At 38.7% G+C, this 18,522-nt stretch overlaps 1 protein-coding gene across 2 annotated transcripts; it reads left to right on the top strand.

The window, feature by feature from the left end:
* Window positions 1-544: 544 nt before the first annotated feature.
* LOC113071733 (phosphofurin acidic cluster sorting protein 1-like) lies at window positions 545-18,284 on the top strand. 2 transcript variants are annotated; one of them, XM_026245027.1, is made up of 24 exons: window positions 545-1,011; window positions 6,471-6,558; window positions 6,656-6,745; window positions 6,939-7,064; window positions 7,320-7,464; window positions 7,631-7,722; window positions 8,760-8,852; window positions 9,335-9,394; window positions 9,817-9,977; window positions 10,275-10,368; window positions 10,945-11,028; window positions 11,143-11,255; window positions 11,853-11,985; window positions 14,810-14,914; window positions 15,097-15,203; window positions 15,397-15,551; window positions 15,651-15,761; window positions 15,881-15,995; window positions 16,088-16,130; window positions 16,351-16,393; window positions 16,517-16,658; window positions 16,793-17,025; window positions 17,252-17,371; window positions 17,720-18,284. In XM_026245027.1, the coding sequence occupies exons 1-24, from the start codon at window positions 857-859 to the stop codon at window positions 17,836-17,838; spliced, it is 2,727 nt and encodes a 908-aa protein (XP_026100812.1). In that variant the 5' UTR covers window positions 545-856; the 3' UTR covers window positions 17,839-18,284. The 2 variants fall into 2 exon arrangements, with proteins under 2 accessions (XP_026100812.1, XP_026100813.1); XM_026245028.1 differs by having other exon boundaries at window positions 8,760-8,843.
* The last annotated feature ends 238 nt before the right edge of the window (window positions 18,285-18,522 follow it).

The following is an 18,522-nucleotide window of genomic DNA, read 5'->3' on the forward strand; positions in this document are numbered from 1 at the left end:
CTGGCTTCAATCTGTCAGGGAGGGATAAACTACAAATGGTGCCAGCGTGGGTGGCTGAAGTGTTTTAGGAGCTGCCACTACCATAATAGATTCAAGTGGGTTGCATTTTAAAAAGAAAATACATAGAAAGAGAGCAACGGAGGGAGATGAATATAAACTTATGACTTAATATTTTCTGTCTTTTCAAACAGTTTCAGTTGAAGCAACAGATGATAAAATCCATTAGCCTAAATACAAAATCTGTAAATAAACAATATTCAAATGAAACGTGATGTGCTCATAATTAATTAGCTGCAGCTACAGCCTTAGAAATCAAATGTTTGTCTTATATTCAATTTAAAATTATAGGTTTATAAAATACTTTTAATAATAATAATAAATAATCCAACATTATATTATTGGAAATAAAACAAAATTAAAATCTCTGTATTTATTTTTGTTTGTTTGTTGTTTCTAATAGCCTACTGACTGATCCTTAGGGGACCTTAGCTACTCGATAAAACCAGAGACAATTTAAGTAACGCGTTCAATTTTGTTGCGTCGCGTCGCTCGCTTGCAGTACGTGCGTCTTGAACGAGAGGCTTAGTAGCTTTACTATATGTTTTTAAAAAAGAGATTTCCGCTTCCTGCTGTTGTTTTAAACGTTCAATTGACCAGAAGCTGATCACAAGCCGGCAGCTGAACTGACTGGCCTCAGCAGCAAGTTTAAGTGAAGTCTCCTATGAATCCACCGCTGAGCGGAGGCGGGAACATTAGGAGGCGCGTGCCATGAAAGTGTCCATATCTGACCAGACTTCACGCTTGAGCGCGTGTCTAAACTGACCGAGACCGACAGCACAGCACCCGAGACTAGAGCATGTCGGAGCGAGGAGGGCTTCAGCAGCGAGCGGGAGCTCCGTCTCCCCACTTGCAGCCTCTCAGGACGGTCACGGTTTCTTCGAGTCGCCCGGTTCAGATGAACCTGTTCGCGACATGGGAGATTGACAGCTCCTCTCCCAGCTGTGTGCCCAGGTACGCCGCTTCTTTCCTTTCTAGTAGACATGCGCTTTTTTTTTTTTTTTTTTTACAGTCGCCAATAGAGTTACTTTGTACCAGAGTAAATCGTTAATCCAGATCACGCTGCACTGGAAATCACATGAAACAGTGGTTTCTTACTTTAGACCAGGGTGTTTTTTTAACCTTTACACACCCATATTCTGTGCCAAACAGTTTGAACATTTGTACGTTTCTGTTACTTGTACATGTTTTCTTTTACGAAATTATGATTAACTAATTCATCATTGTCAAGTTCAAATTCATACTAATATTTAGTATCATAATAACAGGCTTTGTTTAATTAGTCACTCACTAGTACTCCAACATTAGCTACTAGCCTACTTATTACTTTTCCCTTGCACTAATATGTAATCATTTGTATTAAAATTATATATATTAGTTCTGTAACACTTGTTTATATTTTACTGACACTTTGGAACATATGCAAATGTGTGTGTGTGTGTATGTGTGAAAGAGTACAGGTGCTGGTCATATAATTAGAATATCATCAAAAAGTTTATTTCACTAATTCCATTTAAAAAGTGAAACTTGTATATAATATTAATTCATTAAACACAGACTGATATATTTCAAATGTTTATTTCTTTTAATTTTGATTATTATAACTGACAAACAACTAAGGAAAATCCCAAATTCAGTATCTCAGAAAATTTGAAAATTGTGAAAATGTTCAATATTGCAGACAACTTGTGTAACACTCTAATCAGCTATTTAACTCAAAACACCTGCAAAGGCCTTTAAATGGTCCCTCAGTCTAGTTCTGTAGGCTTCACAATCATGGGGAAGACTGCTGGCTTGACAGTTGTCCAAAAGACGATCATTGACTCAAAAGGTCATTGCAAAAGAGGCAGAGCTCTGTGTCCAAGCATATTAATAGAGATGCAAAGGAAAAGATGAGGAAGAAAAAAAGTGTACACGCAATAGGGATAACCGCACCCTGGAGAGTATTGTGAAACAAAAAACATTCAAAAATGTGGGGGAGATTCACAAAGAGTGGAGCAAGTGCTTCAAGAATCACTACGCACAGATCTATGCAAGACATGGGTTTCAGCTGTCGCATTCCTTGTGTCAAGCCACTCTTGAACAACAGACAGTGTCAGAAGCATGAGTGAGTGGTCCAAAGTTATGATCTCAGAAGAAAGTAAATTTAGCAAAATTTCCTTTGGAAATCAGGGTCCCAGAGTCTGGAGGAAGAGAGGAGAGGCACACAATCCACGTTGCTTGAGGTCCAGTGTAAAGTTTCCACAGGCAGTGATGGTTTGCGTTGCCATGTCATCTGCTGGTGTTGGTCCACTGTGTTTTCTTAGGTCCAAGGTCAACGCAGCCATATACCAGGAAGTTCTAGAGCACTTCAAGCTTCCTGCTTCTGACCAACTTTATGGAGATGCAGATTTCATTTTCCAACATTACTTGGCACCTGCACACAGTGCCAAAGCTACCAAAACTTGGTTTAAGGACCACAGTATCCCTGTTCTCAACTGACCAGCAAACTCACCTGACCTTAACCCCATAGAAAATCTATGGGGTATTGTGAAGTGGAAGATGCGATATGCCAGACCCAAGAATGCAGAAGAACTGAAGGCCACTATCAGAGCAACCTGGGCTCTCATAACACCTGAACAGTGCCACAGACTGATCAACTCCATGCCACGCTGCATTGCTGCAGTAATTCAGGCAAAAGGAGCCCCAACTAAGTATTGAGTGCTGTACATGCTCATACTTTTCATGTTCATACTTTTCAGTTGGCCAAGATTTCTAAAAATTTTCTTAAGTAATATTCTAATTTTCTGTGATACTGAATTTGGGATTTTCCTTAGTTCTCAGTTATAATCATCAAAATTAAAAGAAATAAACATTTGAAATAAATCAGTCTGTGTGTAATGAATGAATATACTGTAATATACAACTTTCACTTTTTGAATTGTTCTAGACAATTTACACTAAACCGTTTTTTTTTGTGCAAAATGTTCTTCATGGTAACTTGCTACAGTAGATAAAAGTACTAAATGGAGCAGTTTTCTAAAAACAACATGTTTTATGCAGAGCCACCGTTAAATCTGAAGAGTTAAAATGGCATCCTAACATTTTTGCTGCAGTGAAAACTAGAGCAGGAAGAGACACGTTTTTATTAAAAAAATGTTAAGCAATGTATTTCCTCTGTATAATGCACACAATATTGTGGAAGCATATGCTGTTTACTACTTGTCAATATTTAGCCTCAGTACTTACATGAAGGGACTGTTATATGGAAATATAGAGGAGGGGCTTTGGGATGCTACATCCAGAGAGTGGAAGAGAAAATGGCCATGAAGAAGCAAAGAGCCTGACTGTAAGAGCTGCCAGCAGGGAAGAAAAGCACCATTGAAGTGACAGGCGCTCAGAATAAAGAACATTACTTGTCTCTTTCTTTGACGTTGGCTCCATAATGCATTCAAAAAGGTTTAATTTCTTACTTTGTACTATACATTCAACCACATGAGTAAGATTATTGCTTAATGTAAACCCAAAACTGATGTTGCAGCACAATGTCTCATTAGACTCTTGCATAAGATCATTGAAAGGTGAGATGTGCATCTGGTTCTCCCCTCCCAATTTCATTACCTATGTGCTCTAGAGTTACACTCTAATGCACAGGGACAGACTTGTAAGTGAATTAGTCCCAGTTCAATAAAGCTCACTTTGAAGACAGCACTGGGTTCAAGCTGCTATTATGTGTTAATGTCTTTTCTTGTTTAGCTTAGCATGAGATGTTGCTTGTAGGTAATGCAACACCATCTGTAGCTGAGAAAAAAAAGCTGATTGTATGTCAAGATATCTATTTTATCCTATACAAATACATACATTTATCACTTGAGCCCAATTAACTCAGCAATTATGAAATGTCTTTTCAGGATGTTGTATTTTAAAGATAATTTAGTAATACCCAAATAAACTTTACAGATCTTTATTAGAAAGTGTTTAAACAATTTTCCCTGTTCTGGGACTCATTTCTGGTTGTCAAATGAAATCTGTTCTGTTTATGTCTCAGTTGTTGAATAATTTTAAGAAATAAAAAAAAAACAATTGAAACTTGAAGAATTTAATGTATGTTTTAGATATATAGCCTACTGATTACTGGTCGAAACACTGGTGCATGCATAACATAGCCGACATAAATACATTAACAGTGTATAGGCAATTATCTGACTAAAATTATTTTTAAATGATTATTTAAGATGTCAGATTGTATCCATCAAAAGCGGGTGGAAAAATGTGTCAGATCATACATTACTGTGTCTTAAGAAAATATCTCTTGTGTAGAATTTAGGCCCATCAAGATTAACGCAATCTCATTTTAAGGTGGTTAAATGAAAATGGCGCGTTAATGCAGGTTCTGTTTGACCCTATGAATCACCCGTAGTTCAAGCCAAGGTTTTCAGATAATATTATTTGTAACTGTCCAGTTTTATCACAAAATTAGAACAAAAAATCTCGCTCCTAAAATGTGGCGTGCCATATGCCTGACTCATTTCAAGCTATCACACTGGTCGTGAGTCGTCTATTTTACGTTACTATAAGTTACAGCATGCAATAAACATGAATGCGAACACCAGAAGGTGGTTGATTCTAATAGTTTGAGCTCTGTTGTTGATGTTATACTAATGTAACAAATGAGAGGATTCAGTGTATAGATTACTGCCTTATTTGTTGGCACATTTGTAATGTAGACCAGAGCACAGACATTCACTGATCAGAGCGAGAGACCGAATTGTCACAAAAGAAGTGTGTTTTTGGTTGCCAGGGCAAGACAACCCTGCACAGATTACCAAAGAAAAAACAGCATTAAGGGACCAGTGGATGGAGTTTATTTTTACAGAGCATCAACGGAGTTGTGCAAGTGTTTGTGTTTGTTCCCCTGCATTTCGAAGATGCTTGTTTAACAAAAAGGCCCAGTTTGACGCCGGATTTGCACATCGTTTATTTCTTAAGGATAATGCAGTCCCAACGAAAAAGGGTCACGATCGTGTGTTGGAACCGCATGCGGTGAGTAAAACTGCCTCAAATATCTCTGTGTTGTTAACTTAGCTATCGGCGCGTAAGCACATCAAGTAAACAACATACGATGTTGTCATCAAACTGCACTTTCCACATGTACAGCTTAAAAAAAAAAAAAAAAGACGACATAAAGTGGTACTTAGTCATTTTCCAAAACCGCTAAGCAAATATATACAGTTTCAGTACATACCACATAAAGACGTCGTTGCTGATGCTGCTCTTGTTAAATTTCAGCCTCTGGATCTGATTCTGGATCATAAATATACGCTGAATCTGACTGTTAGCGATGGTTTGTTTTGGATGTTTTTTTCCTCACGGTAATGTCACAGCTTCCAAACGCTCTCAACGCAAAAGCTTACTCGTGCTCGTGATTCTTTAGCTCCGCCCACACGTCACGCCTCCAGGCGCTCGTGTTTTTCCGGGAACAATCGGTACAGACCATCTTTCTCTTATGAATATAATAAAACTAAAGACTTTTTGGAGTTATGAAGGATGCAGTACTACTCTATAGGTACTCAAGATTAACAGGATATTGAGTGAAAACGAGCATTTCACCCCCCCCCCCTTTAATGAAAAAACTTATGACAGTGTTCCTGTCGTTGTATATATCTTCAACCTGTCACAGAAACTGAATGAGCCCAGCGCTAGAGTGCTGTGTCACTCTGAGATTTCTCCCCCTAATCTAATATCACCAATGCAGTGTTCTTGATTTCAGGCCAAACACATCTCAGCACCCCTTCTGGAGATGTATCAGAGGACAACCCAGATTTTGGGACATTGCATTCTTTGTCTGTTACCAGTTTACATCAAATGTCCTATCTTATGTGCAGTGGAGAGATTCATTTAGAAATGGTTTTCATTTCTAGCTATCCTTAGATTTCTAGCTTGATGTTGAAGCTATAGTCATGTTTGTTTTCTGTACATATAGCCTATTCAATAGTTTATTTAATGACTGTTCATGATGTCAAGCTCCAAAAAAAATAAAAATTCACAAAGTTAGACGGACAGAGGCACTAATAGAAAAGAACTGTGTAAATTATTATTACTTTGTGTTCCACTGCAAAAATTAATATAAATTGCATATTGGTTTGGCACAACATGAGGGCCATTAAATCTCAATCCCTTTGAAATATATGAGGCACATTTCAATTTGTAATTGTGCCTGACAGTGACATATATTAAAAGCCATCATGACTGTTCTCAATCACAGTACAAAAAAGATGCAGTGGTTGTGTGGAATTTAGGTGAAATGTCAGCCAAAATGTCAACTCTGTAAGGTAAACTTGATAAGCTGGCTCGGGGACAGATTATTCATTCAGCTGCCATAGCAACTTGTCCTCCGAGCAACTTGAGCATCTCTCTCTTGTTTTCTTTTGCAGACTTCTCAGTCTAACTCTTAAAAAATTAGCAATTTTGAAGGAGCTGGACCGAGATCTCACATCGGTGGTCATCGCAGTTAAACTTCAGGTGATATAGTGAATAGTTTACTGGTTTACATCCCTCAAATATAAATCTTGTGCTTAATCTGTGTTTAGTTGACTAATGAGGCTAAATGTCTCTTTAGGGCTCAAAACGCATTTTGCGGTCAAATGAAATCATGCTGTCTTCTGCTGGCCTTACCGAGACTGATCTTCAGCTGACCTTCTCTCTTCAGGTTAGCTGTGTTTGACAGCGTTTTGGATGAGATTAGTACTAAATTGACATTTGCAGAGATAATGTTACACTATTATGGTTTTATGATGAAACCTATTGGAAGTCCCTAAGTGACTCTTCCCCTTTGTTATAATAAATTCGATCCGGTTACTGTTACATTCTACAGTATTTTATTCCTTCCGTTTTGTCTTCAGTACCCACACTTTTTGAAGAGAGATGCCAACAAGCTTCAGATTATGCTCCAGAGACGCAAGAGGTACAAGAATCGCACTATATTGGGCTACAAGACCCTCGCGCTAGGGATGATAAATATGGCTGAGGTGAGGAACTGCAAAACCCTACAAATCCGGTTTGTGTGATTCTAGACCGCTTGTGTAACATTAAATAATAACCCACGTTTTAGCACATGTTTGAAAATGTTTTTAAAAATGTCATACATGAAAGGCTGTTGTAGGAGGGGGAATAGAACAACTTTCTATGCATCTGAAAGTTTTTTTATCACTTTAATGGAGTTGATGGTTCTAATCCCCTTGTCTTTCAGTTTACTTGATGGCTTCAGTTCTCCTTGTCTGTAGGTGATGCAGCACCCTACAGAAGGTGCTCAGGTGTTGAGCTTGCACACGACCGTGAAGGACACATCAGTGCCTGTTGCAGAGATCAGGGTCTATTCTCTCTCCAGTCAACCCATCGACCCAGTGGGACCAAAGGCCAAGCTATCCGGTGAGACTTGCACCCTTTGATATATATTTCAATTTAAACCAGCTAATGAGAATTCCAAAAGTAGGTCAAGGCTGCTTTTTTATATTTTTGAGAACACTTTTAGTAAGTCCTTTAGCAAGGCCTGCTCTGGTTGAATTCCTTCCTGTTTTCTTCCTTTCTTCTTCAGATCGTTCACCAGACATCGATAATTATTCTGAGGAGGAAGAAGAAAGCTATTCGTCAGAGCAGGATTGCAGTGATGACCCTCTGCAGGGGCAGGTAAATGCACTACATGGGTTTTATAAAGCAAAAAATGATCAGATAAGAAGTGTAAGAACTGTGGCATGAAAAGACCCTCTGGCAAAGAGAGGAAAGAAATTTAAAGAAATAAAGAGAGCCAAAATGAGTGATTTAATAAATTAGTTCATTCAGAAACAAACATTGTCGTTGTTTACTCATCATCATGCAGTTTCTTCCTCGGACCACAAAAACGAGGTGTTTTGAAGACTCCATATAACATTAAAGATGTAGATTAATTTGTTTTTTGCATAATAACGGATTTAATTAAATGTAGCATTACATCACTTGCCAGTGGATCCTCTGCAGTGAATGGCCTGTTGTCAAAATGAGTTCAAACTGCTGATTTAAACAACATAACCCACTTGTAATCGAATCCATGAATCCAGTTCATCATCTTGCGAAGCAATAATTAAAGCATTTTAACTTCAAACCATTGCTTCTGGTTCCGTACACCATAATAACACTTTCTCCAGAGAAGAAGTCCATCCCCTGTTGTCCTTTCACATCAAGATCCACCATCATATTTGTTTAGAACCGTTTTCTCTTGTAAACAGTGCTTGATCTTTACTATTTCTCTCCTGAATCAGACCACGCAACTTTTTCACTGGATAAACCAATTTTATGGAAACAGGACTTGTATTTTAGCCAAAAGAAACAGTTTGATATTAAAAAAAAAAAAAAGCTTTTTGCTTCACAAGATGTTAATACGGTGGATTTCTTGTGAATTATAGTGATGTTTTATAAGCTTTTTGAACTCCTGATGTTAAATTTCTCCAAATCTGTTCAGAGAAATAACTCATCTGCATCTCAGATACCCTGAGGTAAATTTTAACCAAATAATTTTTTTTTGTGTGAACCATTCTTTTAAAAATCATATTGCAACAGACTTTTAATATAGTGCACAACTCGTTTGGATCACCCTGGCACTTGAGAGACATACAGTAGTCACTGTGAACTGTTATTTTATTCAAGTAAGGTTTTTGATCTTTAAATCATGGCTTGTCATTTTTGTGCAGTACCTCTATGATGACGAGGATGAACTGAGGAAAAAGAAACCTCGCCGTAAACTCCCCTCCACAGCCTCCATCACCAGAGCTAACGTAGGTGACGTAAGTGATCGGTCCAGGATTAGAACAAAAACCTCACAGATCAATAGCAGCTTTCTCTGTGCCTCCATGTTGACTCAGGCTTTGTCAAGAAGCTAACCAACTGCATTTTTTCACCTTGGGGCCACTGATGTTCTTTAGATGTAGAAGCAGTAGCTATGGGAGCTGCTGCGATTTTTGCAGTCATATAGAAACTCTAGGGATGGGGCTTCTGAGCACATTAACATGTTATCTGCTTCCTCCTCTCAGATGCCTTCACAAATCTGCTTTGTTTTCCTGTGTGCCCTGTCTTCTAGCTGACAAGCCTCTAGTCCCTTCGCCAGCGCTCTGTGGATGTTGTGACAGCGTTTTTTTTTCGCTCTCTGCTTGGTGCTATTTTTGTCCCCTGCTTTTGCCAGATACGCTGTTAATTTGCGTCTGTTTGCTATTGTTGCTTATGACTCCCCCGTTTTCGGTCTAACAAGGTGTTTGTGTTTTAAATCCAGCAACCTAACATCAAAAAGAAGCTTATGGCATTGGTGAAATGGTTTAAAGTGTCGGATGAGGTAATTGCATCCTGCCTACAAATGTACCCGCTCTTTAGTGTAATGCACCAGCAGAGGTCTTTTCCCTTCCACTCTCAATTAAGTTTTGCATTTGGTCACTTTGGACATTAGGTATCTTAATACGAATAAACATCTGATCATCAAATAAGATGAATCATTTTTAATTAATAGCCAATAACCAATACATGGCTGATATTAAAATTCAAAACTATTTTTATTTAATCATTAAAAAAAAAAAAATTGCATTAAGTGAGTGCCAGATTATGAGAAGGTAATCTAAATATAAAATAGGGTAAATGAACAAATATAATAAACTTCCTGTGTCAGTGTATTGAAGCTAAATTCTCTAAACTGGTCAATACATAATATTGTACAATTGTACTTTTCATCTCTATTAGTAATTGATGGGTAATATTTTGCAGGTGGGGTTTGGTTTGGATCATGTGTCCCAAGAGCAGATCCGGGATGTGGAAGAGGACCTGGATGAGCTCTATGACAGTCTTGAGATGTACAACCCCAGTGACAGCGGCCCAGACATGGACGAAACGGACAGTATTATCAGCAACCCCAAACCCAAACTCCGGTACTGCATTATAATATTTATTCTAATGGCACCCACTTTCAGATATCGATTTAGTCATTTTGCTCTGCATTACACAGATGTGATTAAATAATGGAGGAGGCAGCCAGTAAATGTGGTGGTGTTGCTGTTTCGTAAGATTCTGGAATATATTGTATATGATAGGAAACATGTACAAGCAGCATATTTCTCTATACTGACATAATAACTGACTGAGCTTTTTTAGTCATACACTGAGTGGGCATACTGCCTACACCTCAGTTTTCTTATTCTGACCCTGGCTTTGTGTGTGTGTTTTAGGCCGTTTTTTGAAGGCATGTCACAGTCCAGCTCTCTGACAGAGTTTGGGAGCTTGAATAGCAGGTGCAGCCACGGAAAAGACAAACGGAGTCCTGTGAGTGTCATTCAGAGAGAGACCTTATTTCAACACTGCAATTTAGCTCTACTGTGCTTCGCCTTATGGCTGCTGCCCTTAAAGGGATAGTTCTTCCAAAAATGAAAATTGCCCCATGATATACTCAACCTCAGGCCATCCAATGTGTATATGACTTTCTTCTTTCAGACGAATGCAATCAGAGTTATGTTAAAAAATGGCCTGGCTCTTCCAAACTTAATAATGGCAGTGAATGGTGGTCGAGATTAAGCAAAATAAAGTGCATCCATCCATCATAAAAAAAAAGCACTCCACACAGCTTTGTGGCTTCATTTCAGAAGGCGTTTATAAACCCCCGGAGCCGTGTCAAGTACTTTTTAAAGATGGATGGATGCTCTTTATTTTGCCATTATAAAGTTTGGAAGAGCCAGGACATTTTTTAACATAACTCTGATTGTATTCCTCTGAAAGTCATATACACCTAGGATGGCTTGAGGGTGAGTAAATAATTTTTAGGTGAGCTGTCCTTTTAAGGCCACTGTTTGTCTCATTACTTTTAAATGCTCTCTCTTTCCCCATCCATTCCTTCTTCTGAAGAGGGTTGAGCAGACTGTATCTAGTAAAATCCAGCGTTCACCCAGTGCACACGTGGACGAAGCTTTCTCAGAGATGGACACATTGGTAAGACTTTATCTGCCCCTTTCTTAGATTCTTTTTAGGGCAGTTGTAAAACTGGTAAAATCGTATCCTCTATGAGACCATGAACTAGTATTTATTGAGAGGTTAATGCTATAGGAACTCAATGAAGTGGAGGTGATCGCCGACGGGACCCCTAGCATCATATTATCAGTGGCAGAGACGCCCCGGACCCCTCAGAGGAGCAACAGCACTAACATGCCGTCTCCCAGGTTGGTGTTTCACTTAAAACCTGTATTTAAAGACGAAAACTTGTCATTTACTTACCTTCAACTTATTTCAAACCTGTATACATTCACAAACACAAAGCAAGTTAGTTTCAAGATGGACGATAACCGAACAATTTTGTTTCTTTTTCCCCTTCATTGTATTTTTGTCCATATAATGGAACCGAAATTGTTTGTTTTTAAAATGTTTACCGCAGACCATTCTAATTTATAATAAATTACCTTATCTTGTGGTTTTATTCCATCAAGTACCAAAGAAAAAAGAAAAAAAGGGCAACGTACTGTATAAACATTTATTTACCTAAATTTCTTGTAAAATTAACAATATTGTTATATACAGTTCCGGCATGATTTAAAATGATTAATTTCATTATATTTTTCTCATACGGCCCTCTTAATCTAGTCTATCCACAAACTATGTATGCAGTCCCTTTTCATTTACTGAGATCTACTACAGTGCATGAAATTATACTCTTAAATGGAATTGTTGTTTGCTTTTCATAGACTCATGCACATATAGAGATGAAATGTTAAATGAAATGTGTTACAAATAAATAAAAGCAGCTGTGCATTTCTCCCCAGACTGGATGGCAGTTATACCCCCAAACAGAGGCGAGGGACCCTTATGAAAGAGAGACAGCTGTCCAAACCACTCAGTGAACGCACCAACAGCTCAGACAGTGAGAGATCACCCGAGCTCAGCCTCACCCCTCAGGTAACCACCTCCATAAACACACAGAGCTAGCACTTAACCAAGAAAAGCTGCCTTACTGCTCTTAAGTTTATCTTACTGAAGCTCAGCAGAATCGATAAACCCCCAAGGGCTATTTGCTCAGGATATTGTGCGTGCACCATTGTGTGTGTGTGTGTGTGTGAGAGGGCAGAGCAGGGAATATGGTGATTCATTTGGGCTGTTTGTGAGGATAAGCGGGCGGGAGGAGTGGGTGTGTTGCTAGAGGAGAGAGAGTGGGCGATAATTCTCCTTATGTAACTCTGTACTAGGTCTGGCATGATTAAACACCTGGCTCTAATGGCGGTCCACTTTTGTGCAGGGGTGTCAAAACAAACTCAAGGTTCATTGTGATGAACTGCCGTTTTTAAACTGCCCTGCCGTTCATTAAAATTCTCATACATTTCACTAATATATTTTTGTTGCTCGCAAACTCTGCTACTCTTTATCAAATGTTTTCGAGAAACCGCGCAGTTCCTGAGACTGAAATAGCCGCTTCTGAGTCATCCAGAATACGAGAGCCCTTAAAGGTGAAGCACTTTCCCTTATCCCAGTTTAATGTGCAGAGACGACTGTAAGCGTGCTATTCATTAATTGGATAACTGAAGAGTGGAGGTCCAACATGTCAACATCTAAATTCAGCCAATGCCATGAGCTTAGGGTTGGACTGTCTATTTGACCAAACAAAGACATGGAAGAAGGCTTTTGGAAGTGTTTTCGTTTGGACACAATTATTTGTGCAATTTTGCTTGCCGCTTCTAGTTATGTAGAAATGATCAGTTAATAAGGGTCACAGTATTTAAACTTAGACAGGAAACTGGAACTATAGTTGAAAAGTTTGTGAAAATAAATGTTTTGGAAAGAAATCTCTTATGCTGACCTAAGCTACATTTATTTGATCAAAATACAGTTAAAAAAGTAATATTGTGAGTTAATACAACCTAAAATAACCATATATATATATATATATATATATATATAATATATATATATATATATATATATATTAGGGGTGTAACGGTTCACAAAATTCACGGTTCGGTTCGATACGATACACTGATGTCACGGTTCGGTTCGGTTCGATACGTTTTAGATACAGCAAAATGTAAAAACATCTCAACTTTTCAGAATGCCGCAAGCGCACCGCGGGTCATGTGACAAGAACTAACCAATCAGCTTCATCCTTTCCCGTAACAACGTTGAGAGCTCAGCCAAGATGAAGGATCAGCTGATCATAGTTGTATATGGATTGCAATTTTGAAATAAATTTAGTAGCAGAGCTACTGCAAGCGATTTTTAGAGCTGCAAATCCATTTATCCTTCGCTGAAATTTCCGCGTCTCATGGAGAGAGCACGTCATTGTTGCTTAGCAAAGACAGACGCCTCATGAGCGCTTCTGCCCAAGCGCTTTGGAAAGGAGGAGAAAGACGTGCTTAGCGTTTTCCATGCGTTTTTAGGCACGATATGTGAACGGCCCCTAAGGCGCTCGCTCACTCAGCACGCGCTGAAGGCTCGTTGCAAAATGTCGAATGCCTTTAACAGACCAGAAATATAAGATCCTAAAATAACCAACAGGTCTGGTGTTTGGGTTGGATTCCCTGTAAGCTATAGTTTCTAAATGCTGCAGGGATAGTTTGCTGCGTGCATGTTTCTCCTTTTTTTCGTCTTTTCCCAGATATTCCCGCTGGTGTTTTTTTTTTTTTTTTTTTTTATTCCCGCTGGTGTACCCTGTCATGTTGCAGATGCGACATACCGTTGTTTTTTTATCCACCACTCTCTTGCCATCACCATTATAGCTTAAAGGGAATCCAAAGTGCACCCAAACACCAGACCTGTTGGTTATTGGAGGATCTTCTCATTTCTAGTCTGTTAAACGCATTGGCTATTTTGCAACGAGCCTTCAGCGCGTACTGAGTGAGCGAGCGCCTGCTGAGTAGCCTAACATAAACATATAAGATGGTGTTTTTTTCTTCTTCGGGAGTGTCAGGGGCGTTGCCTGTTACGTTGTTTGGGTTATTGGGCTACCTTGTTGAACGCATATCATTATATTTCTCTCTCTCTCTCTTTTTTTTTTTTCAAATATAATTAATTACTCCAACGAACCGTTCGGTATACATAATGCGTACCGCGTACCGAACCGAAAGCGTCGTACCGAACGGTTCAATACGAATACGCGTATCGTTACACCCCTAATATATATATATATATATATATATATATATATATATATATATATATATATATATATTTAAAATTGTTATTTATCGCTGTGATGGCGAAGTAGAATATTTAGCATCATTTGTCCAGTCTTCAGTGTTACCTGATCCATCAGAAATCATTCAAGTATGATGAATTGCTGCTCAAGAGACATGTCTAATTATCTATTTTGAAAATGGTAGTGCTGCTCAATATTTCTATTTCTAGTATTTTTGGATGAATAGAAATACTGATTTACTGATTTAGAAATCGAAATCTTTTGTAACAATTTAAAAGGTCTTTACTCTCATTTTTGACCCATTGCTGAATAAAACTATAATAAAAAAGAGAGAATTTTACTCACCCCATTTCATTAAAACTAATAACATGAGTAAAACTGTTTACTGAGGCAAACTCCTAATGATAAATAGCAGCATTTAATTAAACTTTTACAAAATAAATGAATGCATCAATGACTCGTCTGGATTCATGAACTGTTCAAACCCATTAAATACATTAAAAGCTACATTATTTTAAAAGTAACTGAAGCACTGAAATTATACACTGCAACTTAAATGCTTAAAATGTAGGGTGTTTTTTTTTTCATTATTAGATGCCGAGGAAGATCGTGTATGACCAGCTCAACCAGATCCTGCTGTCTGACAGCACACTTCCTGACTGCCTTATCCTCGTCAATGCCAGCGATTGGCAAGGACACGTAAATACCAGTCCATTTCACTTCCTGTCTGACCACCCTGTACAGAACTTTGCCATTCTTGTGTTCAATTAATAACTGATTTAACTTGAAGTTGAACATCTGTATTGTGTCAGTATCTTAGCACATACTTCAGTTTTTATCCATCCTGAAGTAGAGAAATATGATTCTGTGTGTTTCTGTAGTATGTGGCCGAGCTGCTGCAAGCCCAGAAGCTGCCGGTGGTCTGCACCTGCTCCGGATCAGAAATCCAGGCCGTCCTTTCCGCCTTGCTCACACGCATACAGAAATTGTAAGCGTAACAGTGGTGGAATGAATCACTGAGAATAAACCCAAATGTGAAATGACATGGTTTATAGTCATGACTGGCTGTCAGAACTGATATTGTTGAACCTGATTCTGCATGGCTGATCAGAGATTGTAGTATGGAAGTCTACCACTAAGTGTGTCTGCATCTTTTCATTGTCCCTCCTTTATTCTCACAGCTGCAACTGTAACTCAGTCATGCCCAAACCAGTGAAGGTGGTGGCGTTTGGAGGTCAGAGCTACTTAGGAGCCGTCTTGAGATTCTATGTTTCTCAGCTTGCCAACAAGATGTCTGACTGGCTCAGTCATATGAAGTTCCTTGTGGTGCCTACAGGTGTGGATAAATAACCTTTAAAAACAATTATATTGCACACAACAATGACAAAAGCTTTCCAAAAATCAAGCAGGCTGTATCATGTGAGTGTCTCCACAGGCTCTCACCCTGTGGCCAAACACCTGGGTTCTCTGGACAATCGCTACAGTTCTTCCTTCCTGGACGGCTCATGGCGAGAGTTTTTCAGCCACCCAGAGCCGCCTCAGCCTGGTAAACGATTGCTTCTACAGTTCTTTATTTTTCATGTCTTATCTCATTACTCTTTCCTGTGCCTGTTGAGATGCATTTTATAAGCAGTCCGACTAGGATTTGTTCTTGTATCTCTTCAGCTTCCTCTGCTGAATTTGTGGATGTAGCTGGGCGAATTCTACAATACATCAACGGAGCTACGGTTACTCATCAGTTTCCCATCGCTGAGGCCATGCTGACCTGCAAACACAAGACGTGATTGACATGATTTCTTTCACCCCATCATTTCATATATTTGTGATTTATATTTTATTTATTTTTTTCGATTTTCTATTGTACTCTTCTAGGCAAGATGATGATTCCTACCAAAATTTTGTTCCATTTGTGGGCGTGAGTGCATTTTATTACACTAGTGTTCACAAGTCTTTAGTCGGTAAGCTTTGTGAAAGCCATTTATCTAATCTGTTGATCAATTTAATGGCTAAAAACAACAATGCATACTGAGGCCAAACTTTATTCAGTAATGTATATTGCAACATAATCCACAAAAGCATTTTAATTTCCAATGATGGATAGATTGATGTCATTTTTTTGTTTGTTTTTGCAACAGTTGGTTAAGGTGGGATTGGTAGAACCCAGCCAAGGATCCTCAGGTTTGTCAAGGTTTTATTTACTTTTAGTTTTGTTTTTAGCGAGGCTAATTATTAGACCACCTCTGAAAGACTGAAAAGTCCACTTTAAAAAAAAGTTTCATTTGAATATTTGACTCTTTGTAGGAGGAGATTGTGAGGAGGGTTTGGCTTTGAGTTTGGCAGTTCCATCGACTTCTCCACCTGCTCATGGATCTCTCACTGGGATGATGAAAGAATCTGCAACGCCTCCTCCATCACCATCGCTAAGCGGACTGGCTGCTCTAGGGTTTGTGTACATCATTGTACAGAAATCTGCATGGCTCTGCTGTTTCTCACGTTGCTTTAGCTTACAGCTGCAATCGCTTTAAAAATGCTGGCCTGGTAAAAACTAAATCTGGTCAAACTGATTCTGTTATCTAGGAGCCCCAGCATGTCTCATGGTATGGATGCCATTGGGCTTCAGGTGGATTACTGGGTGTCTTCAGGGGCTGAGAAGCGCAAAGATGGAGAGCGGAGAGACATGGGTAATAAGAACACTTTGAAGTGTGCGTTCAGATCCTTGCAGGTTAGCAGACTGCCCGGCTCATTTGAGCTCCAGACTGGCTCTAACACCATGTCCATGACTGTGGTGACCAAGGAGAAAAACAAGAAAGGTGAGGTGGACCACTAGATTTACACATTTGTCTAAAGATCATTTTTTTATTTTTTGGACTAACCATGTTTTCTAGCCCCTTAATTTAATTTGACATTTTCTTTCTTGCCCTCTGCTTTTTTTTTATTTGTAGCTCTCTGCTACAAAACTGCAGTTTTTGCTACTTTTTTTGTGCTCCATATTCATGTACTTCACCAACTATATTTACTCATGTTGCCTGTCTTCAGTCCCGAACCTCTTCCTTGGGAAGAAGCCTAGAGAGAGAGACGCCGAGTCAAAGAGTCAGGTCATTGAAGGCATCACCAGACTCATATGCTCTGCCAAGAATCAACAAACCAGTCTAAGAGGTACAACAGATTTTCTCTATTTTATGTGATGCAAAGGAATTGAGCCAAGCTTACCAAGACATCCACTGTTTAAAAGGTTTACACATAATGCAGATAATGTGAAGAAATGATTCCTAAGTGTCGCGTGATGATAACCAGATATTTCAAATTTGTGGGGTCAAAGTTAAGATTAAGAATTGACCACTAAACTAAACGTCTTTGGTGTTTATGGGCCTGAAAGGTCTGAGACCACTAGAAAAATGTTTCGTTTCCATTTTTCCAACTGAAAGCCATGTCACACATTTGCTTAACTATTGACCTAGAAATACTTCAGAATCACATTTGACTCACAAGATCAACATGTTTCAGTGTCTGTAGATGGAATGGAGTGGAACGATGTGAAGTTCTTCCAGCTGGCATCTCAGTGGCCCACTCATGTGAAGTACTTCCCTGTGGGGCTGTTTGGCTACAACAAACCATCCTCCTAGTGCCCTCTGGAGGAAAAAAAACATGGTAAAGTTTCCCGACCCTGCTTGCTACGGCCTTCAGACTGAATAGATGGCCAGATGTTATTCTTGAGATGGTCATGCTTACAATACGTCAAAGATACTTGAGCCAAAGTGGGAGATGTTGAATTTCTCATCTGTGATTGGTGGGATTATGTGATCTTGTTTTGGCCTTTAGAGTGCCAGAGCAGACCAAGACTTGAGGATAGATCATGAGTGGGTTGACAATATTATGAACCTTTTCTACAAGTGTTTTGTCTGCTGTGCGATTCATTTTGCAATAATATCCCAATACTGTATTGAGTTTGTATTCAAATGTTAACTTGATATAAGTGATGTAACGCCCTCAGAATGTTTATTTTTTTGCTGTACAACTTTAAAGTTATAAGTATTACTTCACCCGACTGAATCGGACATCCAAAGATTCTCAAAGAAATTTTGTTTTTATATATATATATATATATATATATATATATATATATATATATATATATAAAACCTTTAAGATACTTTATAAAGAATACTTTTGTCTATTTATGAAATATTCTAATGTCCACTTGTATAGAAATATATATTTGCTGAAGTGATTTTCTCTCTATGTAATAAAAGCATGTACTGTATGTATATATGCTTACATCAGGGTTTGTCTAAGCTGCTATGGACACC

Source organism: Carassius auratus, unplaced genomic scaffold (assembly GCF_003368295.1).
Source record: "Carassius auratus strain Wakin unplaced genomic scaffold, ASM336829v1 scaf_tig00007940, whole genome shotgun sequence".
Lineage (NCBI taxonomy): Eukaryota > Metazoa > Chordata > Actinopteri > Cypriniformes > Cyprinidae > Carassius > Carassius auratus.